This window comes from Anoplolepis gracilipes, chromosome 2 (genome assembly GCF_047496725.1).
Source record: "Anoplolepis gracilipes chromosome 2, ASM4749672v1, whole genome shotgun sequence".
NCBI classification, from domain to species: Eukaryota; Metazoa; Arthropoda; class Insecta; order Hymenoptera; family Formicidae; genus Anoplolepis; species Anoplolepis gracilipes.
In genome coordinates, this window is record NC_132971.1 from 15728295 (window position 1) to 15750812 (window position 22518).

Here is a 22518-nt window from a genome sequence, read left to right on the forward strand (position 1 = left end):
TATTTATTTATAATTGTTATCATATCTTTTAGTACATATATACAAACTCTTATTAAATATAATCATTTTAAAGAAATATATTAAATAATAGTTAGAAATGTTACAATAATTAAATAACTAATATGTTTAGAATTTACATCAAAATTTAGAAATCACATAGTTTGATCATAGTTTCGAATCTATGTGATCACGTGAAGACTATTTCGTTTCGCTTGATGACGTTTGCGAATTCCGTTTTATTACGACCTCGAAGAAACTAGTTACAAGGATAACAAGATTAATAAGATTAGCATGTGCTAATAAGAAGTTCCGGAAGATTTGATAGCAGACGTTTGATTTCTTGACAAAATATGCGCACAAAGTGATAAATTAAAATATCTGCTGTGTTATAAAAACGATAGAATTAGTTATTCATCCTTGTTTGATGGCTGCCACAGAAAACTTCGGAGGAACGATTATTTCATTTTTTCATAGATGCTTAAAACACCTTACCGATCTCGTTATTTGCAAATAATTTAGTTTTTTAAGTTATAAACATGTTAATTGCTGATTTTTAAAATAGTTTGCATTTAGTTTCGTATAATTAACACCAATGCTATATTTTTATAATATAGAAGAAAAAGTAATATTTATTTCTGTATGAATAATTTTGTATGATTAATTTTGGCATTGAGAATCACGTAAAGGTAGCCATTTTTTTTTTTTTTTTTATAGATACTCAACATGATTTGATAATTATATCAATGTAATAGTAATTTAATATTTAAGGTTTTTATAGAAAAGAGAGACTGCTATCAATTCATAAAAATTAATTTCGTGAACTCTTAGCCAAAATTAATCTAATATAAATTTTAGAGTAATACTGTCACAAATAACATAGAAATTTTATATAATTAAATTATATGTATATTTTAATTAAAGAAGAAAAAAGAAAAAATGTACGGAAAAGTACATCTCTATAGTTACATAACGCTATTTAAACTATATAGATAAAGCAATTATTTATAGTATTAAATTTTCATTATCATCAGTATTAAATTTTTGATGTTGCTAATGTTTCAGAATAATTTACTGCTGCATTGACGTACTGTCATTGTAACTGTGGACACATTGATTGGCATCCTTTTTTTCATCAAAATAAGTAATGAGCATATCATATGGTAGTTTGCAAGTGGAAAAATTAATTCAAGGAATTCTGACATTATAGCAATCCATTATCGCACATAATTAAGCTGTCATAGCGACATTTATGGTAGATGTATTCACACTGCGTTGTCTAATTCAAAGAGAGAATTGATTATACGTACTTTCTCACAGTATCGGATATAAATTATAATTGTCTATACGAAATATCATGAAATCAACTTAAAGTAATATTAATTCATTCACCAAAATATCTGTAATAAAGATATGTAATAAATAATATAAACTATTACAATAATCTTGAAAGATTGAATTAAATTGATCCAAAACGTAATATCAATAAGCATGATGCGTGATAATGATTGATGTCAGGTAATAAATTTAACTGCATTCATTCACAAAGATCGGAACTAGATCCAGATTTCATTCAGAAAATTCTGACGTAAGAATAGCCGAGCATAGGTTTCATTCAGAAATAATTTGCTTGAGTAATGGCCACCGATAAAGACGTAACGAGCGCGTAATATTGCCGAAGAAAGAACAAAGACTTCTGTGTTTTATCTTCGTTTTTACTTCGGTGTCCTGTGGTTCGTTCCTCTGGCGCTCGTTCGCCGACAAGCCGTTGCAATCGCTTTGATTGTTCCTGACTGTGCTGTGAGAATTTCGTCTCCTCTTTTCGTGTTAGAAAAAGAAAGACGACTGGCCTTCTATGTTTAGACATAAGGCATTTATTCTTAGGCAAGGTCGATGTTGCAATGCCGACATCTTCGATCTTTCTCTTCACAAATTATCAACTGGCGAGGAATTTCCAAATATATGAAGTTCCGCTTTCAAAATTCATAAGCATTTTTTTCTTTAATGTATTATGTATAAATATATATATCTGTCACTCATGTTTCACAATAATTTCAAAATAAAGTATGAAAAAATTTTCAAAATATATTTTACTGAATAATAAAAATTTACATTTTCTTTACTTATTGCTTTTTTTATATTTATGGCTCAATATGTACTATTTAATTTTCGTCGCAATATTTTCATACGATGTAAATAATGAGAATGAAAAACCATGTAAATAATGACAAAGGTCGCAGTTATGTGCCGACAAATAAAGAAACAGAGAAAGACAGAGAAAGCATAATCGAAATTTTTTATATAACTTTTGTTAATGTGTCTCTTTCTTTGATAAATCATTCTTTATTTATAATTTTATATTTAGGCGTCTTCATTAATTTTACTGTCTTAATGCTTTTGCCATTTGCCACTATCTATATTACAACACACAAGAATATAATTTTGAAATTATTTTTCGTTTATAGATTCTTCGACTAATTTTGAGTGATTTTTTTTTAATAATTTTGTTTTAAAAAAATGTAATATAAATTTTTCATGTTAATTTATTTATATTAAATTTATATGATTACCAAATTGTCTAGATAACGATTGTCTATAGTAAACGCTGCTTGACAAATATAATTTATTTCAAGAGTCTAAGTTGTGTATTTGTCATTTAACATGTTGTATTTGTTAATGAAGCTATTATCTATTTGTAAATTAAATATAGAAAATTTGTTAAGCATGAAATATAAATTTAGTATAGATTTAATGCCCAAGCAGTCGATCTGTAAGCAATTTGTAAATCAGCAACAGGGGAAAATGTATTTTTCTTAGTTCTTAAAATAATATACTTGAGTTTATCAAAATGATAATGAAGTATATGCGAGCATGCAATGTGCGTTTCGCAAGTTTTGTTAAAGAATGATTTATCGTAAAATCTTTTAGAATTATGCAATCTTATCTGGAATACTTGATAATAGTAGCTAATTTTAACAGAGACAATTTTATCTTCGAAATCTAACACAAATTACGAATATCCGATTAATTGACAATTTTATTCGTGAATTTGAATGAAATCGTAGTTGTTCTTTATAGTATTCGAATTAAATTAGAATTTATTGATTTAAAAATTCAAAAAAAATCTGGATTTCTGGAAAGTGTAACGATATTTTATTATCGACGAAACTTTCTAAATAGTGATGAACACACGTTATCATTGGCATCTATTTGAATTTTGCCTGAATTATACTCTATATTACATGAACTATGAACTCTTTAGGACATCGGCTGAACAAGTAATGCTAACAAATTTGTGAGCTATTATGCAATCGATCGATTTAGTCGTTGAAAGGTCAAGTCGACAGAAGTTTTGGCAGAAGATTCTATATGGAGCCGGGCGACTCTATTTCTCTCCCTCCTTTTTTCTCCTTGTCCTTCTTCCCGGCATGACTAAACGAAACCCAGGCTTTTTCTCGTTTTCGGGTACTATATGATCAGGGAAAGTGGGGCTACGGTTTCGTATAAAAGCGCATTCAGATCTCATGGCAATCACACTCGAAATCTCATCACCCAGGATCAACAGATTCGAGACACTCGACAAAATGAAATTTCTCGTGAGTTCTTTATTTATTTATCTTTACTACTTTCAGTACTTCTATTTACAAGTAAATCAATCGTAAAGCTTGCTACATAGCCTTTATTACTTACAGTCAATATATAATGTTAAAAATAATCAAAGTTTAATTGACTGTATTTTTTCTAAAAAAAAGTTTAAATGTCTAAAATATTTATAAAAAATTTCTTTGTATGTAGTAAACTTAATTAAATATTTTTTGTATGTGCAAATTTAATTAATATTTATGAGTATAATTTATAGATATTGGAATGTTCTTAATTAAAAAATTGAATCTTTTTTTAATGTATCAATGCTAACTGTTTATTCGGAATGTAATATTTTCTTGGTTTTTCCCATTTGAGCTTTAATCTTCTCTGACTATTGCGGAGAAACAGCTTGTTATAATCTCGTTATAATCTAATTAACACTTAGCTAATGAATTGAGGAAAGAACAGATAATTAATCACAACAATAGATTAAATGTAACTAATCAACGGTGAGATTCGTGTTAAGAAACGGCGGATCCTTAATTATTCGCTTATAGATGAACTATTAAGTTGCTTATCTCAGGATTATTTAACACTTCTATGATATCTGATCTTTTTCATGGATTCACTACAAAACCTGTAATTTTTTGCAGTAACATTGCGCGCAAAATAACATTTTTTTGTTTTCTGTACTTTCCGGCCAATTATAATTTATATAATCGACGTACAATTCATAAACAACATAAAATACATTATTTAATTGATCTTTCTTTTTGAAGTTTTTTTAATTGATAATATATAATTTGATTATGATAATGGTTCGATTATAAATAACCGTCCGTTTAGAAAACTTCCAATTATAGTGCATAGTAATTTTCAGAATCCGTATTGGTCTACTAATTATTATTATAATTATTCTGTCACTATTTTACAATTATTGCTACATCCAGCAATAGCAAGACTCTAAATCATCGATAAAAATTTTATATTATTTCTATATTATCGCTTGCTATATATGCAAATATATCACTTAATATATGTGCAAATATATACATACACCTTTATATAATTATATATTTTTAAACAATTTATTATATTAAATTTTTTTTTCACAGATTGTCACTATATACCTACGTATTTTTCTGTTTCAGATTGTATCTTTCGCTCTAGTTGCCATCGCTGTGGCTCAACAGCACCAAGAGCCGATAGCTATTCTGAGACAAGCGCAGGACATCTCCCCCGAGGGATCCTACAACTATGCCTATGAGACCGAGAACGGAATCTCTGCTTCCGAGCAGGGCTCGCCGCAGCCCGTTGGACCCAAGGGAGAACACGCGGTCGTCGCCCAGGGTCAGTATCAGTACACCGCCCCTGACGGCAGCCCGATCGCCGTTTCGTACTCCGCCGACGAAAATGGATACCACCCACAGGGTGCCCATTTGCCAGTTGCTCCACCTGTGCCTGAGCAGATCCAAAGAGCCATCGACTACATTCTGGCTCACCCACAACCCGACTCTTTTGATAATAACAACCATCGCTTAAATGTATAATTTTACATGATCTATGATATTTAGCAACATTTCCGGACAAACCGCACACCTCTCGAGCCATGAAATACAAATATATATAGGTTTTCTTTATATAAATAAAACATTTCCTAAAAAAATTCTTAGTCTATGTATTTGATATCCCGACAAATCGCATCTTGTCAAGCATAGCAAATTGCACAAAGATGACAGAAAAAATTAATAAATATAATTAAAAATTTAATTATACATAATTCTTTTTGTAAACTAACACTGTGTTATATATATAAAAAAAAAACGATTTAATTTAAATATAAAGAGATATGTATTTAAATCATCTATCTTTATATGTTTAAATATAATAATATATTTAGAAGAAATATATTTAATAAAAATATATTTAATAATATATATTTAGTAAAAAAATATATCACAGAAGAGAGATACTAAAAATATTTATTTGATTCTAATTTACTTTCATATACTAATTGACATGCCGCATTATTCTGGATTATTTTTAATTCATGAAATCCTAATTCTAAATTGTTTAACACGGTAAACTTTGCGGATTCTGCAGAAACGACGCGAGATAGGATAGTACGTTTACTATATTTTTATAAACATATGCCAGATATTTCCAATCGAAAGACCCTGGCATTTATTCTTACGCAATGAATATAACTATGTTACACAGCTAGTTTAGCAATTTCGTCTATATATACATAATCAGAGTTTTTATTTGTGGACAGAGAGCAGGTAGAAATAGTTGCAGATGCTGGGAACTGATGAAAGATATGAGCTTCCAGGCGTATTTATGTTAAAAAAAGAGGTTTTAGTGATTCTTCTAAAGTTAACATTTTTCTAAGAATTATTCTTATATTTTACGTATGGCGACGCAATTTCGAGAATATAAAAGATCCTTGATATGAAGGAAAAAAAACATGTAGGTGTGACAATAAATATTAATATTATCTAAAGAGACAACATAAGATTCATTATCGTCCAAAATTAGTATCAAGGCTAGAGTATCGTTTTGCGTTGTATGAATTATTATTGTATGTATCCATTATTACGCGACACATTGTTATGTCTGATGATTAAAAACCAAGAAAATTATATCGTGGTAATACTTTTGAAAAGAGTTCTATGTATTAAAAATGTATATTCTCGAAGAAGAAATCGAATTAAAACTTGATATATAATAGACGGAATAATGTGTGTAATAAAAAATATTATTAAGATAAAAAAATGATCTTATTTATATTTTTTAATCAAATAACGTCAAGATTAAAATTTCAAATGCTTCATCTTGTTATAGAGATGTTCTCAAAAGTGAGCATAATTTGAAGTAGCATAATTGTATAATAGTAATAGTACCAACATGCAATATAATTATATTGTATATATAGTCACACATACTGTCTACTATTTTCGCGTGAAGAGCGCAATCAACGTTGATTAACACCGATCAAATGATTAAGATGTGACTTTCAAACGATGTAATAACATTCTCAGTAGATTCTCGACCGTATCGCGGCATAATTTCAATCAATGTGGAGGATATTTCCTAGGAAATCTCTCCACTATATTACGATATGCACTGTTCGCCAATAAAGTAGCAACGATTTTTCGCGCCTACCGATGTGCATCGGTGCAACATTGCGTAGGTAGGTAGGAAGACGGTAAGATGGCGAGGATTGATAATCCCCTGCTTCCCGTGTGACGTCTTACAATAAAACACGCAGGTGGGAAATCATCCATTGAGATTCTTATCCTGCTGACTATCTCGATCTTATTATCGATAACATGCTATATAAATACAAACTACAATCGATATTTAATCGATATTTAAGAGCCAATAATTTAATACAATGGAACAATTTTGCAATTAAAAACAATTCAAAAAGTTACGTAATGCAAAAAGTTATTTTTAATTACGCAATAAGTAAAAAAATACTATATGTTTAACAATTCTTTTGTTAAATTTTAATATGTAGTCCTTACTTTCGTATAATTTCGTAATAATAAATTTTTTAATTATTACTAATATTAATTATTTTACTGCATTTATGTTTTCATTATCTCGTTTGACTTTATACATTTAAAAGCAGCTTCTAAAGATGTATGCGATATTTCACATGTAAAGATTAATTATACTTAATCGCGACTGATCACGTTTTGTAAAAGACTGCATTACTATCGCAATTATCGATGTTCTCTTAGGTATTTATAGCTCATTCTTTATTAAGATTTTAAGTAAAAAAGATTGTCCTAAGATTCCATTTGACCATTTCATTGACTGAATGAAATTTTAAGACGACCTAAGATTAGACAAAGGCCCTTATTGCTAGTAGAATAGCTGACTTATAATTTTAAGACAATGTTTTAAAAAATGTTCATCTGTTATTAGTAATCGTGCAGTAAAATTGTGACTTTTATATTTTTTCTACATATTTCTTGCAAACATTGTCTTTATATACACCTTTAAGACTTGAGGCACAAGACAGTTATTGTACGTTATTTAAGACAAAGACTTAGTGCATTTGTCTTAAAATTACAAATCAGCCATTCTGCTAAGGCCCTTAAGAAGATCTTAGATACAGGGTGTCCGGTAAAGATTGAATCAACACTCGTGAGCAGATAGAGTACCGGACACCCTGTATAAGAACAAATTGTGATACCGGCCTTAACGCGATGTCTTAATTAACAAATGAGTCATTTCTTTTTCCGGAACCAAGCAATCGAGTCAATCGATTTTCGAGATTCTTAGCGAGAACAAAAATGTTTGTAATAATTTATAATTTTTCTGGTGGACATAATTTTACAAAAATTTATATATTTCCACAAAAAAAATAAAATTTTCAACTGCAAATTACAACTTTCTACAAAGTAAAAATTATAGAAATTCATATTAAGTTTGCAATAAATTGTAAAAAAATATGTACAAATTTTTACAATTTCTACAATCTTTTACGAACATTTTTTAAGATGTAGATATAGATGAGATGTAGATGTAGATTATTAATTAGTAAAAATGGCTCAAATATGGCATAATTTGACATAAAAATTACGTATAAATAACTAAAAAGTACTTATATAATAAAAAAATTTAGTTTTTGGGTGAAAAAGTTGTAAAATTATTTGCATTAAGGTTTGATAAAAAGAGAGAGAGAATATCTTGTTCCCTCATTCTTACAGGCGCGGATATCAAGAGGAGAGTGTGCGTTTCTGATCATTGAATTTTCAGTGGGCGGTTTTGATAGATACCATGAGAATAGGTAAAGATATATGTCGGTGGGCGGCAAATGTGCACCGCGATGCATTGCGTCGTGCAATGCGGAGAAAGAGGGAATTCACGATGGCTGATGCAGCTGGAGAAGAGCAACAAGTGATTATGCTGAGCGAGTTGAATCTATTGAATAAACCTCCTCCCCTCTGTGTATAATCGGGGAGGAGAGAGGACGATTATTTGCTATCATCTGCGGAGACTTATAGCTCCTATCAAGATCGACGAACGTGATCGTTCGCATCACATTCTTATTAACACTCCATTCTGTCGACAATAATGGCGTCGCATCAATTCTTAATATCACTAAAGCATTTAAATTGACATTGATGCAAACAAAACATTATTAAAACGAAATATGTTTATGATAAAAATAGCTATTCTCGTGAATAATAATATTCTTTCTTGCGAAATCTTCGTGAAAACATGGATAATAATTTGATAAAATTAATCAATTTAATAAGACAATTTTTTAATGAACTTTTGCATAATTTACAACTAAATGCTTTAGTCTGATGTTATGTGTTTAAAAGTATAACAAAAAATATTATATTTTAAATTAATTCCGTATGCCTTTAAGATCACTTGTACATAAAATAAATACATCAGGTTTCTTCTAAATGGAATAATTACAGCTTTAAATCAGTCAGTCCGCATTGCATTGCAAAATTACAAAGCGCATTTACATAAGCGGTATGGAGTATAATAACCATGTTTTCTATCAAAAAAATCCCGAAGGTTCAGCCCATTAATATACGACTCGTTTCATAATGGCGAGCTGGATAGAGTAGAAGTATTCTCGAAGGAAGATCGCGAGAGATCTAGGCGAAATTCCTCAGACGGAAAGGAGAAGGGTTACGGGATCTCCATAGCGGTAATTGCAGATCGTATCGAGGGCGGATTATATGGATGCGCCTTTCTTTAGCGGTAGACGTGAATTTACGCTATTACCAAATCGTGCGCGCAATTACATAATTATACTTTATTATATATATAATGTATTATATTATAATTACTTAACGTCACGACAGCGATGCGTGCTGACGGCTTCATGTCGGAGTCGGAAGAGAGATCGACTTTGCGTAATATATACATATCCATATGGCTATAAATATCATTAGCTACTATGTACCTTTAAATTTTATATAATCATTTTCTAAGGAAATAAGTTAGTGAATTTAAAATAAATTAATAATACTTGATACTTTTTTGTAATCATTTATAAATGTTTCAAAAATAATTTTTTTTAACTTGTCTTTAAGATAGATCGATGTTTTTTTTTGTGATAATAAATTTGTTTTCTGTGACATTTATGGTTTCAGAAATAAATCAAAATATTGCCGAGAAAAATTTAAAAAAGCATTTCTTATAGCTATTAATTTTTCACGTATTTTGCAGTCATGTTAGATCCTATTTTGATTATCTCGAATGTGCTTAAGATGATGATTGAAACAGTACATACGATGACTAGAATTATCATGAAGCGTAAGTTCCTACAATTGCCTAGAGAAAAATGATTCATAGTAGTGTTTTAAAATTAGTACGTCGAATGAACGAATGCAAGATAATCTGAGGGCAGATTACGCTCTTCTTGCTCTAACGCCGCGTAGCATAACAACTAGCAGATTATGTCTTGCTTTTCTCCAGTCTCGTCCAATTACATGTATGTATGTGCTCTCACAGCTTATCGTCAAATTTCATTGCGAAAACTTTACACGAGACTAAACAAAGATCGATTGTTTATTTGTCCTAAAATTATCCTAAAAGATCGAAATTTCTGTGGAGCATTCTGTACTCAAAGAGATTTATATTTGGAATATTTAAACACAAATAACATTTTTTAATATATAGACAGAGAAAAACTTGATTACACATATCTAGGTTAAAGATTGAGTAAACTGCCCAATGAAAGAGAACCGATATTGATGTAACGCGAATTTAAGATATTCTATGCCCGATAAAACACTGCGCGCTATAAACAGCGCAGGAAGGTGTTTCATTTTCACTAGAGAAACACATCTCTTTCAAGAATCGAAGAGATGTAGATTCGAGGGCGGATTGCCTCTTCTTAGATAACCCCGAAGCGGCATAACTGACAGGTTATTCTTCTTAAGTGTTTTGCTCCTTTCGTGCGCGCCCCGTCCCCGACGTTCATCGTCGCTCGTTCATTCGCGACCGCGCGATAAAGGCAGCGCTTCTCGCGGGAAGAACAGATTTTAATGTCAAGGCGCCGCCTTTTGTTGAGGCTCTCTCTTTCTCTGGTAACACCTTTCTGTACTCTTGGGCTAGAGTTAAATGAGAAAGAGGTGCGAATAGTCAAGCATGTCGTCTCGAAATATTCCGATTAGACCCCGCCCGATGTCCTATTCAACGAATCAAATGTCAGACGCATAGTTAGATTTTGCGAAAAGTCAATAAGCGTGACATTAAAAATATCATTCTAATAAAAATCATAAATATGAAGCAATGAATGAAAATGAATAAACATTAAATTGCAAAAATGAATGGCTTGCATAATAATTCGTATATCTTCAGAATTGTAAAATATATACAAATTTTTCAACATAGTAATCCCGTTGCTTAAAGCAAATTGCAAATTTTAATCAAAAGAGAAAATAATGTAATATAATTTGTCAAGCGTGGCAATTCATTAACTGATTGAGATTGATAATGCATACTTTATTCCATAGATATACAAATTGTTTTATTGATGTGAGGTTGGTGCTGTAATTCACGGAGTTTACGGCAAGCGTAATCTCTTCGTGTCATATCAAACAATGCAACGATTCTCACTTGTAGAATGCTAAGCACAGCTAAGAGACAAAAGAAAGGGTAGGTTCGAGTCAATATACGATAGGATTTATCCTAGATATGCTTGAGCTTGTTGGTAAAAAAGACCGTCATTGTTTCGTTAAAATTGCCCTACAATACAGTATGTACATGACAGCATTGCACTTCGAAGATTAATAAAACATGATTGTACTGCGAGAATTAATAAAATATGACTGATGACAAGAGATATTGTTTAACTGCAAATACATGTTTAGACTATATCTCGCATAAAAGAGTTTATGTGTAATTAAGTAACAAAAATTAATTAATAATGTAATATCTTAACTTTAAAAATAAAATTAATCAAATTAGATATAAAAAAATTGGAGTAAGTTTATTTTTAGCGCCCTTTGATTCTATTAATTTTAATATTTGTTTCACATACTTCTATACACACTATTCTTATATACAAATACATATATTCATACGTAGCAAGAGATATATTGTTACTATCGCATTATTATTAATTTTACTTCTGCAAGATTTGCACAACGCATGGATGATTATATTACATTTTCTCGAATTTCGCGGAAAACGTCGATAAAGGACGTCCATAATTTTGTGGTATCGCCTACGTTCCATGAGCATTCATGTCTCTAGCGATGTCCCGTATGCAATTAGAGATATTCCTGATAAAAGGTTCAACAATCCTTCAGGACTGCCTTGTACATACTGTTGTTTCTATTACACCCACGCGCGTACATTACAAGTCCAACACTGAGATTAGTGGCGAAATTGTAAATATCATCATTACTCGATGTGTTTCGGAAATATGCATGTATATATACATGTGGGCGGAATTCCTTCGGTCGATCCAATGGTTTAAATACCACCTGTCAAACATGTACTGGTACATCCTAGTTACCGTCTTGCGCTCGTTACAAGTGATCTTGCGTTCTTTGTTCAGTTCAATTTGTTCGCCAAGCGTATTCTTACGTACTCTTAGCGTTCTCACTCTATTCCCCATCCGATTCGCGTATATAGGAGATTATTGGAATTATTCTCGAAGCAGGAGAGATATATTGACTCAGCGAAGGGTGAGAGAAATGTTACGTAGACTTATATTATGCAAAACCTGATGTGCATTCCCACTTTATTCGAGATGCAAACAAATTAACTAATTAAACTTTTGTTAAACTGTATAAGATCGTAAATATTATCTTGTATCAATTTAACTTTTTTATAGCGACTGTTTTACGAAAATTTTATAATAACATAAAAATTAATAAAAATGAAAATTTTTTAATTCACAATGCAGATCTTTAATTCACAAATTCATTATTAATTTCATGTTTTAAAAGGCTAAAAGTGCAATTTTCAAATTCATGAGTCTTGAAATATATTAGACATATTACTAACTTTTTGCTCTGTATAGTTCCTCCTTAAATCTAACATTATATAAATATAAATAAATAAAAGAAAATCGATAAAATTTTTTTCTTAAAAGAATTAGGTATTATATACCACATAGCTTTTTAATTAATTAATTAAATACAAAAAAAATATATATAAATCTTTTTGCATAATAGCAATATCTTTGATTATCGACGGCATATTGCAGAAATCGCGCATGAAATATTTATAAGCAATCATTTTCTTATAATTATTTATTAGTTATGCGTCCATATTCAGAGTTTCAAGATACCCACGCGTAACTTATCCGTGAGATCTTCCGACAATGCAGAACAAATATGTAATTATATTGAAACATTTATCATTTAATTTTAAAAACTTTTATCTTTTGTACAAACTAAGATTTGAAATGACCTAGTTTTAGTAAAAACATTGACTGTGTAAAACTCCACTTTTTATATTAAATTCACAATCTTTTTCAAAGGAAAAATTATTAGATATAATATTAAATTTTACAATTAAGAAAAAAGAGGGATAATTTATAAGAAAAAAATTTATATTATAATTGTGTAACTTGTATTTGAAGGAGATCATTATATGTATTATATTATAATTAATATTTAATTTATTTAAATCTCCACGATACTAATCTATAAGATCGCTTATATTTTATTTGGTTTATTTTTATTGTTGAATCTTATTTATGAATCTTTAATTATGTTTGAAGTTTAGCAACACTAAAGCTAATTTATTTTGAGGAGAAAGAGAAATTTATATATTATATTCTCTTTCAACATTGTAATCCTATGTGATTACGTATGAAGGACCGCAAGCTTTAAAACAATTTGAATTCAGGCAGGCAAATTCGCAGATTGTTTCACGACATCCTAATCGATCTTGAAGGGCCAAAAGATGCGACCACGGTATTCTGTCCGAGGTTTGTAGCAAGGATCGGCGATGCGCGCCACGGCAAATCACCGTTGCATCGATTCGATGCGGTGAAAGGAATACGCCCTGTGATGATCCGTGGCGAATTCAGCATCGGCGAACTAAACCCCGTGATAAGGCCAAGATGTTACGAGACGAGCGAGATAATGACAGTTCTCCCAACGACAAGCACGTATCATCCGTTCGATTTCCTCGCGCGGATTTGTAACACGTACGTGGATATAAGTACATGCATACACGTGGATGCATCAAAGTAACAAGGGCATTTCCGCGAATGAAAAATTAGCTCGATTTATACAAAATGCAATATATAAAGTACGTTTTAATTAGACGTAGGATTTCAATTTTGAGTAGGATAACATCCTACACTTAAAATACTCTCTTTAATTAAAATTTTACTTGAATAAAGTGCGTAATGTGGAAAAATATATATGTTTTTTATTCGCGATTTTTATCATCGATTATTTTACATCTTTCGTTTTATAATTAAACCAGAGCGAGAGGGAGGATAAAAAATTTCTTATTAATGTTTATTATTATTTACATGAGGAAGTGTGATCAAACGTAATAATTGTAGATATTGGCGCATATATTTCTTGCGTGATAAGTTTATATGCACGGTGCGTACATCACGCGAGACTAGTACAAATAGTTTCTGCACGAGAAAAAAAACGCGCATGCAGATTCAATTCATAACAGAATAACATGCATACAAACATTCCGACCTCCAAACGATGCGGACGATATATATATATATGAGGTGTCTAAGAACTGCGCGAGAAAAAGCGTAGACTAATTGTAAGCGTGAGACATAAATAGCAGTTAATAAATGACATATTACACAGACATGCTTAATATATGTGAGAAGGCCCATGCCAGAGTTGAGTAATATTGCAGATACATTATATAATCAATATATAATAAATAATGATATATATTCGACAGATACAGTACTCTCTATGTATTTTATTCTCTACTCTAAACACGACTTATAGGATTATTATTTTGAACTATTAAACTATATTTTTAAATATAAAAATATTATTTTTTATATTAAAAAAAAAAAAAAAAAAAAAAAAAAAAATACTGTTGGAGTGTTTTCTGTCATTTTTTAATTCTTTCTATTTAAATCAGAGTTTTCAGGATATTTCGTAATTTTAAGTTTTGTATTTTAAGTACATACATGTTCTTATATTTCATAGTTTATATTTACTTTGTGTTCATACCTACATTGTAAGCGTAATGCGCTTGTATGTAGCCAACGAGTTTGTATGCGCAACATGTTTAAGGAGAATCGCGATACGTGGGCACAGAAATGCGCACGCGGATGCACGAGAGACACATCAAACGCGAGTGTAAGCGAGGGGAACCATCGGTTACCACCTACCTATCGTCTAACCGCAGAAAGCCCCGACCACCATCCACCACCCTATGGTTACTTAGCGGATTACGCGAGTAAAGTCCAAGATTTATTCTCCCCTTCAACCTCCGGAAAACGGCCGATGGCGGGGCAAAAAGGGGGCACAACCAGAGCGTCTCGGTGAATATAAAGCCTCTCCGTGACCCAGCTAAGCTCGCATCTTTAACTGCAGTTAACACGAGAGTCTCGTACGTGGCTTTTCGGTAGATCTGAGTGCACGGTTCGCACACGTAGTGTAATATTCGCTGGCACGCAAGTGTGCGTTAGTTCGCTGATAACGGTTAAAAAGTCGCTTGGCCTAGCTTCCGGAATATCGCCAAAAGTCAACATGAAGACCCTCGTGAGTGTAATCTTTCAATCTTCTCCGCGCGTTTTTTTAACTCGCGGAATAATTATTAAAATGGAGGAGTAATAACTTTAATTAATCATTAATTCGTAATTACTATGTTTTCATTAAATTTAATACTGGATATTTGTAATTAAGATAATAATCACAAGTGCAGTAAAATTTGGTCGTAAACAATGTAAGAATTAAAATATTTTATTGTAACAAAATTGTATCAAAATTTGATCAAATCTTTAGTGCATGTTTATAGTAAATTCGGTCTTTTGTCGTCCATCAAATTCTTTTGAAATGTCAACAGAGTTCGATAAAGATTTTATTTTATTTTCTAGTATTTTATTTAAAAAAAATTTTTTTAGAAGAAAGAATTTATCAGTCAATTAATTTATAAAAAATTAGAATACGTGTTTTTCCGTACACTTGGAAATTATGCATTATACGAAAGATAGTAATAACGAATATATTTTACGATGCTTTTGCTCGATGTTATAACAGAAAGTGTAATATGATGGATGTATATGATCGGCAATTTATCTTGATCTTTTTTACGTGAGAATATGCTCTTGTTTTGTTAAACTGGATGAATATATAATAGATTCTTCGATCGAAAGTCTAATTAAGATGAAATCGTGGCAAGATGTAGAGAAATTTTACGACCGCCCGATTTTACGATGGCGACCCGATTGTCACTGAAAGTTATTCAATCAGTTATATAATCGTACTTGTGAAATTATCAAAATTCACATTTTGTTATGGAATGAGAGAGAATATTTTTACCAAACGTATCGGTTGGGACGAAGACGAAGATTTTATCGGCGTTAATTTCGTCATTTCCGTTCAGTGTACACAAATAGTAATTGTAATATTCTCGGAAAAATAACGATGGTTACGATAGTACTCGTTACAATTGTGATGCGAAATCTCGTATACGTATTCCGTTTCGTATCGCGTAAATAATCTCTATTCGATATAATCGCATCGTGCGACCAATTTATAATGAAATGCGTCGAGAGGGTGACATTTTTACACGGACACTGTTAGATTGATTTCTGTGTTACTCCTTGCGTTTATTATTATAATCATTTTTTTTCTCGTTAGCTCGCGCGAAAAATATTACGCGTTGTGTCGCAAATCACTTAACTCTCCTCGCTTTTCAACACACAATGGAGGAAGCCTCCGACAAGCGTGAGACGAGAATTATGACGCATGGGATACGTATAATTATTCATAACCGCGCCGACTTGAATGTAGTGAATCGAAATTCTTCTACGTTCCAAACTGCCTACCTATTTCAACCTACCTATTTATTTAATCGGCCCTTTTGCATGAGAATACATAAGATTATATAATTTTGCGCGAATTACGCCGGATCTGTCAATATATATTTATATTCGTGCTAATAATCTACAATGTCAGTAATATTTTTTTTTGCAAATGTGAAATAATATTTCGCAATTACAATAATAATACGTAATTTATACTAAAGCTGTTATAATTATAGAACTTCTCAAATAATAAAAAATATTTTTTATCCTTTTAATAATTATTATAAGTGATATATTCAAGTTTCTTTCTCTTCTTTTTTTTTCCCTTCCTCTAAAAATTTTTTCTCAATATTCATACTAATAATTATTTCGCAGATATTGCTACTCGGCTTGACAATGATGGTCAACGCACAATTCAATAGGTTTACGACTCCACAGCCGACCCAATATTATAATCCCAACTATTACGGCCGACCTTACTACGCTATACTGCGACAATCGCAAGACTCCGCGCCGGACGGATCATACTCTTACAGGTGAGATCGTCTATCCGTCTATCATTCCAAAACACCGATAAGCGTCGAAGCATCCATATACATTTCGTTGAAAGAACGATCTCGACACGCTCGAGGAATCTCGGTTGCCCTCGAATGTATGAAAACATGCTCGCGCCATTCGGTCGATGTAATCGCGAAGCTAACACGCTCGGTGTGACTGTCAGTTTTTTTTGCCATCGTCTTGTGTCTTCATCGAGGAATGATTAATAGACAGGAAATGTAGTTAATGCGCCGAAAATGTACAAAGTGATGACTAGAATTTGTATATTATTTTTTAATATACAAATGTGCATAAGTTATTTCAAATTTTTCACACTTTCTTTTATAGGCGACAATTAGAGAAAAAGTATAAAAGCAAAAATATACTAACTCCACGAAGAAAAATTACATTAATCAAAATTTTTGTTAAATTATTTAAAAAAATATATATTTGGAAATATTTAATTCATTAAGTATTAATAGTTTTAAAAAGAATTAATTAATCTTTGTCAAGACAGAAGTTTTGCTTGTAATTCATGCTAATAGCAAGAATTTATAATTTTAAATTTCATTTTTTTAACGAAAAATATTAGATTACTAATTTATAAACTAGTACAATTCTTAAAAATATAATATTTTGAAGTATATTCAAATATGTGCAAATAGAATCTCATTTTCAAAAATATGTTAAACATTACGTTAAGGATTATGTAGTTGATCGATATAATCAATATGATAAAAGAATTTATATGTATATAGAGAGAAACACGACTGTCTGAAAATAAGTGGGATTCATTAGATTGTTTAGGAGTATGAATAAACGTATAAGCATTGTTCCAGCTACTATTTTTCGATCTCAGGATGATGCCGATATTTTCTTTACTGCCTAAAAAAGGATTGAACATTACAATTATGTTAATCGTGCTTGTGTAACTTTCGTTAGTCAGACTCGCTATTATTTTTATTATCCGCCTACCTAAGCAATTTTCGAATCTTTCGAAGTACAGTGCACAGTGAAGAGAGTGCTCAATTAAAGAGAAAGAAAATTTAAATCAACGCGAATAAGTCTTATATAGTTACTAGGAAGTGTTTCTGAATATGGTATGCTTCATTAGCTCGTAATTAGACACACGTAAAGATCAACGGAGTCATATGTCAGTTGTAATAAACATGTATATTACGAATTTATGAATATTCCTTCATGTAATGTATAATGTTAATATAATCTCATAAAAAGTGTTCCAGCTCTAATTTCACTTATTATTTAACTCTTTTTTATGAATTCAGAGATTAACATTATAATGGAATTATCGCGAATATTTTATCACAAACAATTAATTTTTAAAATGTTGATATGAAATACAATATAATAATATAAAATAATATAATAATGCAGAAAAAGCTGGTTTATATTAGATTTATATTTTAAATTGGTTCAATATAGAAATGTTGAATGTTTATTTATTTAAAAGTATAATGGAATATAATGGAAAGTTATAGTAAAGTTACGTGTAAAGCGATTAGTTTAATGATGATTATTACACGCTTACAGCATATTCAGATTTACGATAATCTGCACGAAATGTATAAGTATCAATAATAATTACGTTAGCTCTGAGCGACTAGTTTAAATATTATATTGCATTATTAGATAACTATTGGCATGTAGGATACCAATTATGCAAAATTATACACAAAAGTCGACCATCGCAAAGAGGCGTCAAAATATTTTCATTCTGTTCTAACTTTCTAAGACAGATCGCATGATTCGTTGTAATTAGTTAGTAAAACGGCGGGATTATAAATAGGTGATTATCGAATTATCTGCTATAACTGATGTGAGCATCTCATATCTTCTTATAGTATAATATTTAAATCACGCTAGGTCTCTACATGACGAATTTTGCATGCAATTAACAACTGCAACAATCGACTACGGAATTAGAAATCTGCGATTATCGTTACGACACATATTCTGCATATTATCGTTTCTCGATGATCTAATATCTCGTTCAATTTAGCAAACTTTGCACAAATAGCTTTCCGATGAGCAGATGATATATTCATATGTCCATAATAATCTACTTGTCTCTTTCTTTTTAATTTCGAAACTCTATATATTTCTCAAGATATATCCATGCAGAATAATCGATCGGGCGTGTCGAGATTGCGCGTGGATCAAGTCATCTGATATATTCTTCGGATGCTATTTGAGGCGCCGATTACTTTAATCGAAATCGCAAAAACCGTGAACTCTTTTCGCACAGGACGACCGAAGGAAGAATGCATAATTAGCTTTGATGTTAATCGTACACGCGCCACTCGGCTGCGCAGCTCGCAATAATGCATTGCGCAATTGAACAATTACAATCGACCTACCTACCTACCTTTGCCCGTCTGTCTACCTACGCGTTCACCTTCCTTACCCATCCTCAGTACCCTGGAGTTCGCACCTAACTCGAGCCCCTCCCGTGACACCTGTCTCTGGTACAGTGAGACTCGGCCAAGCTCCACCTAACACCTCGAAGGTGGCGTATAATACTTTTCTTACTGACTTTTAGTAGTAACTCGGTGGGCAAAAGCAGATATGAAGAAAATATATTAATCGCAAAGCCGATGTCACAAGATAATTATCGCGCTTTAATCTGATGATTAATTTAACTATATTTGGCTTATAATTCATATTTTATTTTTATTTTTATTTAGTTTATTTATTTTCTCACTCGATTAAACTCCTATCCAAGAGAATTTTTTTATTTATATATAATTAATTAACTTTTTATTTGATTAAATTCCCATCTCTCTCTCTCTCTCTCTCTCGGTTAATTGAATTTTCTCAGTTTATTTTTTCACAAAAAAATATTTGCGCGATATCTGAATGATGTGCATCGTTGCAGCTACGATACGGAAAACGGTATCTCCGTGGCAGAGACGGGGCAGCCGAAGAACATTGGACCTAACCAGATCGAAGCGGTCAGAGGTCAATATAGTTACACGGCACCGGACGGCACGCCCATTGTGGTCACTTACACGGCTGACGAGAACGGCTTCTTGGCAAGCGGCGCCCATCTGCCAACACCTCCGCCGATACCAGTAGCGATACAACGTGCCCTGGCGTATAATGCGGCTCATCCCGAAGAAGAGGAGCCCTACAGGAGATACTAGAGCTCGCTATGTCTACGCTAGGACCGCCCAACTTGCTTCGATATATCAAATACGTGGAGCTATAAGTTGCTGTTCTCCGCTTTTCCAATATCAATGACATATTTAATCGTTATCTATGATATTATTTGATCATTTACAAGATTCTTTCGAAGTGAGTGACAGCTATTAATGAAATAAACGTCACAGCAGAAAAGCGGTGAAGTTTTATATATTTTTCTCGTGTGCCGCCGAAAACATTTCAAAAGATCGAGGATCGCGTTCGTCAATCATATGCGATTGTTCCGTGATTGTTATAGATGACGAGAAATCATATGGATTACGAGCTTTCGAGAAGTACATATTTAGAATAGAAGTCAACATTACGCGAGCAAGACAAAGCATGATTAAACGACATAATGTAAAATTGATGAGTACAAGTGATAAGAATATAAGAAAAATATATGAAATATTATTCTTAATGATTAATAATTCTCAAAATTTAGATTGATAAATGTGAGACAAAAAATGTTGCATAATCGTAGAATATTTTAATAAATAATTTTATTAAAAACTTATCTTTTTTGAGTAAAATATATGAATGAAATGAAGATATTCAATTAAAATGTAATTTAAAAATAATATTTCATATATTTTAAATAGCCGCGATTAAAGTGTAGTAAAGAAGGAAAATCATATCAAAGATGCTATCATTTATAAATACAATCAGTAAGTGATTATTGTTATTAAAGTCCAAATTAAAATGTACGTTGGATAAAATTATCGTACAATATATATCGTACAATATATATATGCTATGCAGCACTCATGTTTCGTGAAGTTATTCAAGCTTAAGTCAGCATTATTCCATAATCAAGATATGAGTATCTTAAAGAGTAGTATTTTAAATAGAAATTACAAAATCATTTTATTTTACTGGAGAGAGATAAACTCTCAATAAATTAGAGAGTTTATGTCAAGTGGTGTAATATTTGTGGATTGAGTTGTTTCTTGATCTGTTAAACGATTACTTCACATGAAAAACGTGTTTATATAATCAACTCGCAAAGATAATTTTATCCTCATGCTTAAATTAAACAATACATAATTTTGCATACGTAATAAAATGAAAGCAACATAGCTCGTACTCATCGTTAATGACTGCGCTCGTCATTTACAACGTGCCTTAACTCTAAGCAGTATGGATTCAAGGAGCGAGTTAAAAATTTTTATCAATGAATTTGTGCAAAATTTTTAAGGAAAGAGAGACAAATTTTTTAAAATAAATTTAAAATAAGAAGATGTCGGAACTCTATATTATACTGTTTAAAGTTAACTGATAAATTAATGATATTTTGCGCGTATCTTTTAAAGATCTGCTGAATATGAAGTGGTAGTACTTCACTTCATTGATTCTAATACGAAAATATTACATCTACCGTTACGATCAAGGTCCTGCGTATTCTGCGATGACCGATTTCTCCAGCATTTGATATTTCCAGTTTTTCTGCTCGGCAAGAAGTTATATAGACGAAGAAGAGAAAAGTTTTCGCGGTCAGATGCCTAGATGACAATATGTCGTATCACAATTGTGCTGTATATTGTATCATATATGCTATCTTATTAAATCGTTTAATAGCTTATGTGTTGTATCCACGTATTCTGATCGTAATCACGTGCCTATTATTATAATGCGTTATCAAAATGCATTAAGGATCCGTCTTCGTTCTGTGCCTTTAACAAGATTTCTAATAAATCGGATATGATCATAGTACACCAATAATACATTATTTTAGTATGCAAAATAGAATACGAATTCTTCTATTTACCAATAATATCAAGTTATATAATAACGGCTAAAATATTCGTTATTCGTGTGTAAATGTTAAACTTGTCACATATTGTTATTTCTAGCGGAGAATATTAATTCTCAAGACAATTTTGCGATATTAGAAAAAAATCACTAATTAAGATTGCCACGCGTTTGATAATTTTTCGGAATTAGATGAAATTTGCAAAAAGTCGCCTACTAGCGACTTGAATTAATTTATTTACAGGATGCTCTAGAGCCCGACCGCGTTACATCTTAAATCAATTGCGTAACATATTACGTCAGAATTTAGAAGGTGGCAAAGGTGTCTCCCAAACCTTGTTTTGAATTTGATTTCGATGAGAGCGTGTCTTTCTCAATCCTTTCCTGTGTCAGCGAGAACTGAGAAAGATTTTCTTGGAGATCCATGCAACACATCAACCTTTCCGTCTCGACTATAAATGTTTTTGGTTGAA

General features: G+C 31.4%; 2 protein-coding genes across 2 annotated transcripts; both read left to right on the plus strand.

Annotated features, from left to right (window-relative positions):
- The first annotated feature begins 3488 nt into the window (after positions 1–3488).
- On the plus strand, positions 3489–5284 carry LOC140676400 (endocuticle structural glycoprotein SgAbd-8-like). The gene is made up of 2 exons (XM_072911417.1): positions 3489–3593; positions 4734–5284. Exons 1-2 carry the CDS (start codon positions 3522–3524, stop codon positions 5130–5132), a joined length of 471 nt encoding a protein of 156 aa, XP_072767518.1. The 5' UTR covers positions 3489–3521; the 3' UTR covers positions 5133–5284.
- Positions 5285–15096: 9812 nt separating this feature from the next.
- On the plus strand, positions 15097–21875 carry LOC140676495 (endocuticle structural glycoprotein SgAbd-2). Its single transcript, XM_072911607.1, has 3 exons — positions 15097–15287; positions 16931–17091; positions 19989–21875. The coding sequence occupies exons 1-3, from the start codon at positions 15276–15278 to the stop codon at positions 20254–20256; spliced, it is 441 nt and encodes a 146-aa protein (XP_072767708.1). The 5' UTR covers positions 15097–15275; the 3' UTR covers positions 20257–21875.
- Positions 21876–22518: the final 643 nt, after the last annotated feature.

What these genes read in the sequence shown, in the direction of transcription:
- LOC140676400 (XM_072911417.1), top strand. Translation starts at nt 3,522, where the DNA reads ATGGCAATCACACTCGAAATCTCATCACCCAGGATCAACAGATTCGAG. An exon ending in TCGACAAAATGAAATTTCTC is followed by an intron (nt 3,594 to 4,733) that starts GTGAGTTCTTTA and finishes TTTCTGTTTCAG; the next exon opens with ATTGTATCTTTCGCTCTAGT.
- LOC140676495 (XM_072911607.1), top strand. An exon ending in GACGGATCATACTCTTACAG is followed by an intron (nt 17,092 to 19,988) that starts GTGAGATCGTCT and finishes GCATCGTTGCAG; the next exon opens with CTACGATACGGAAAACGGTA.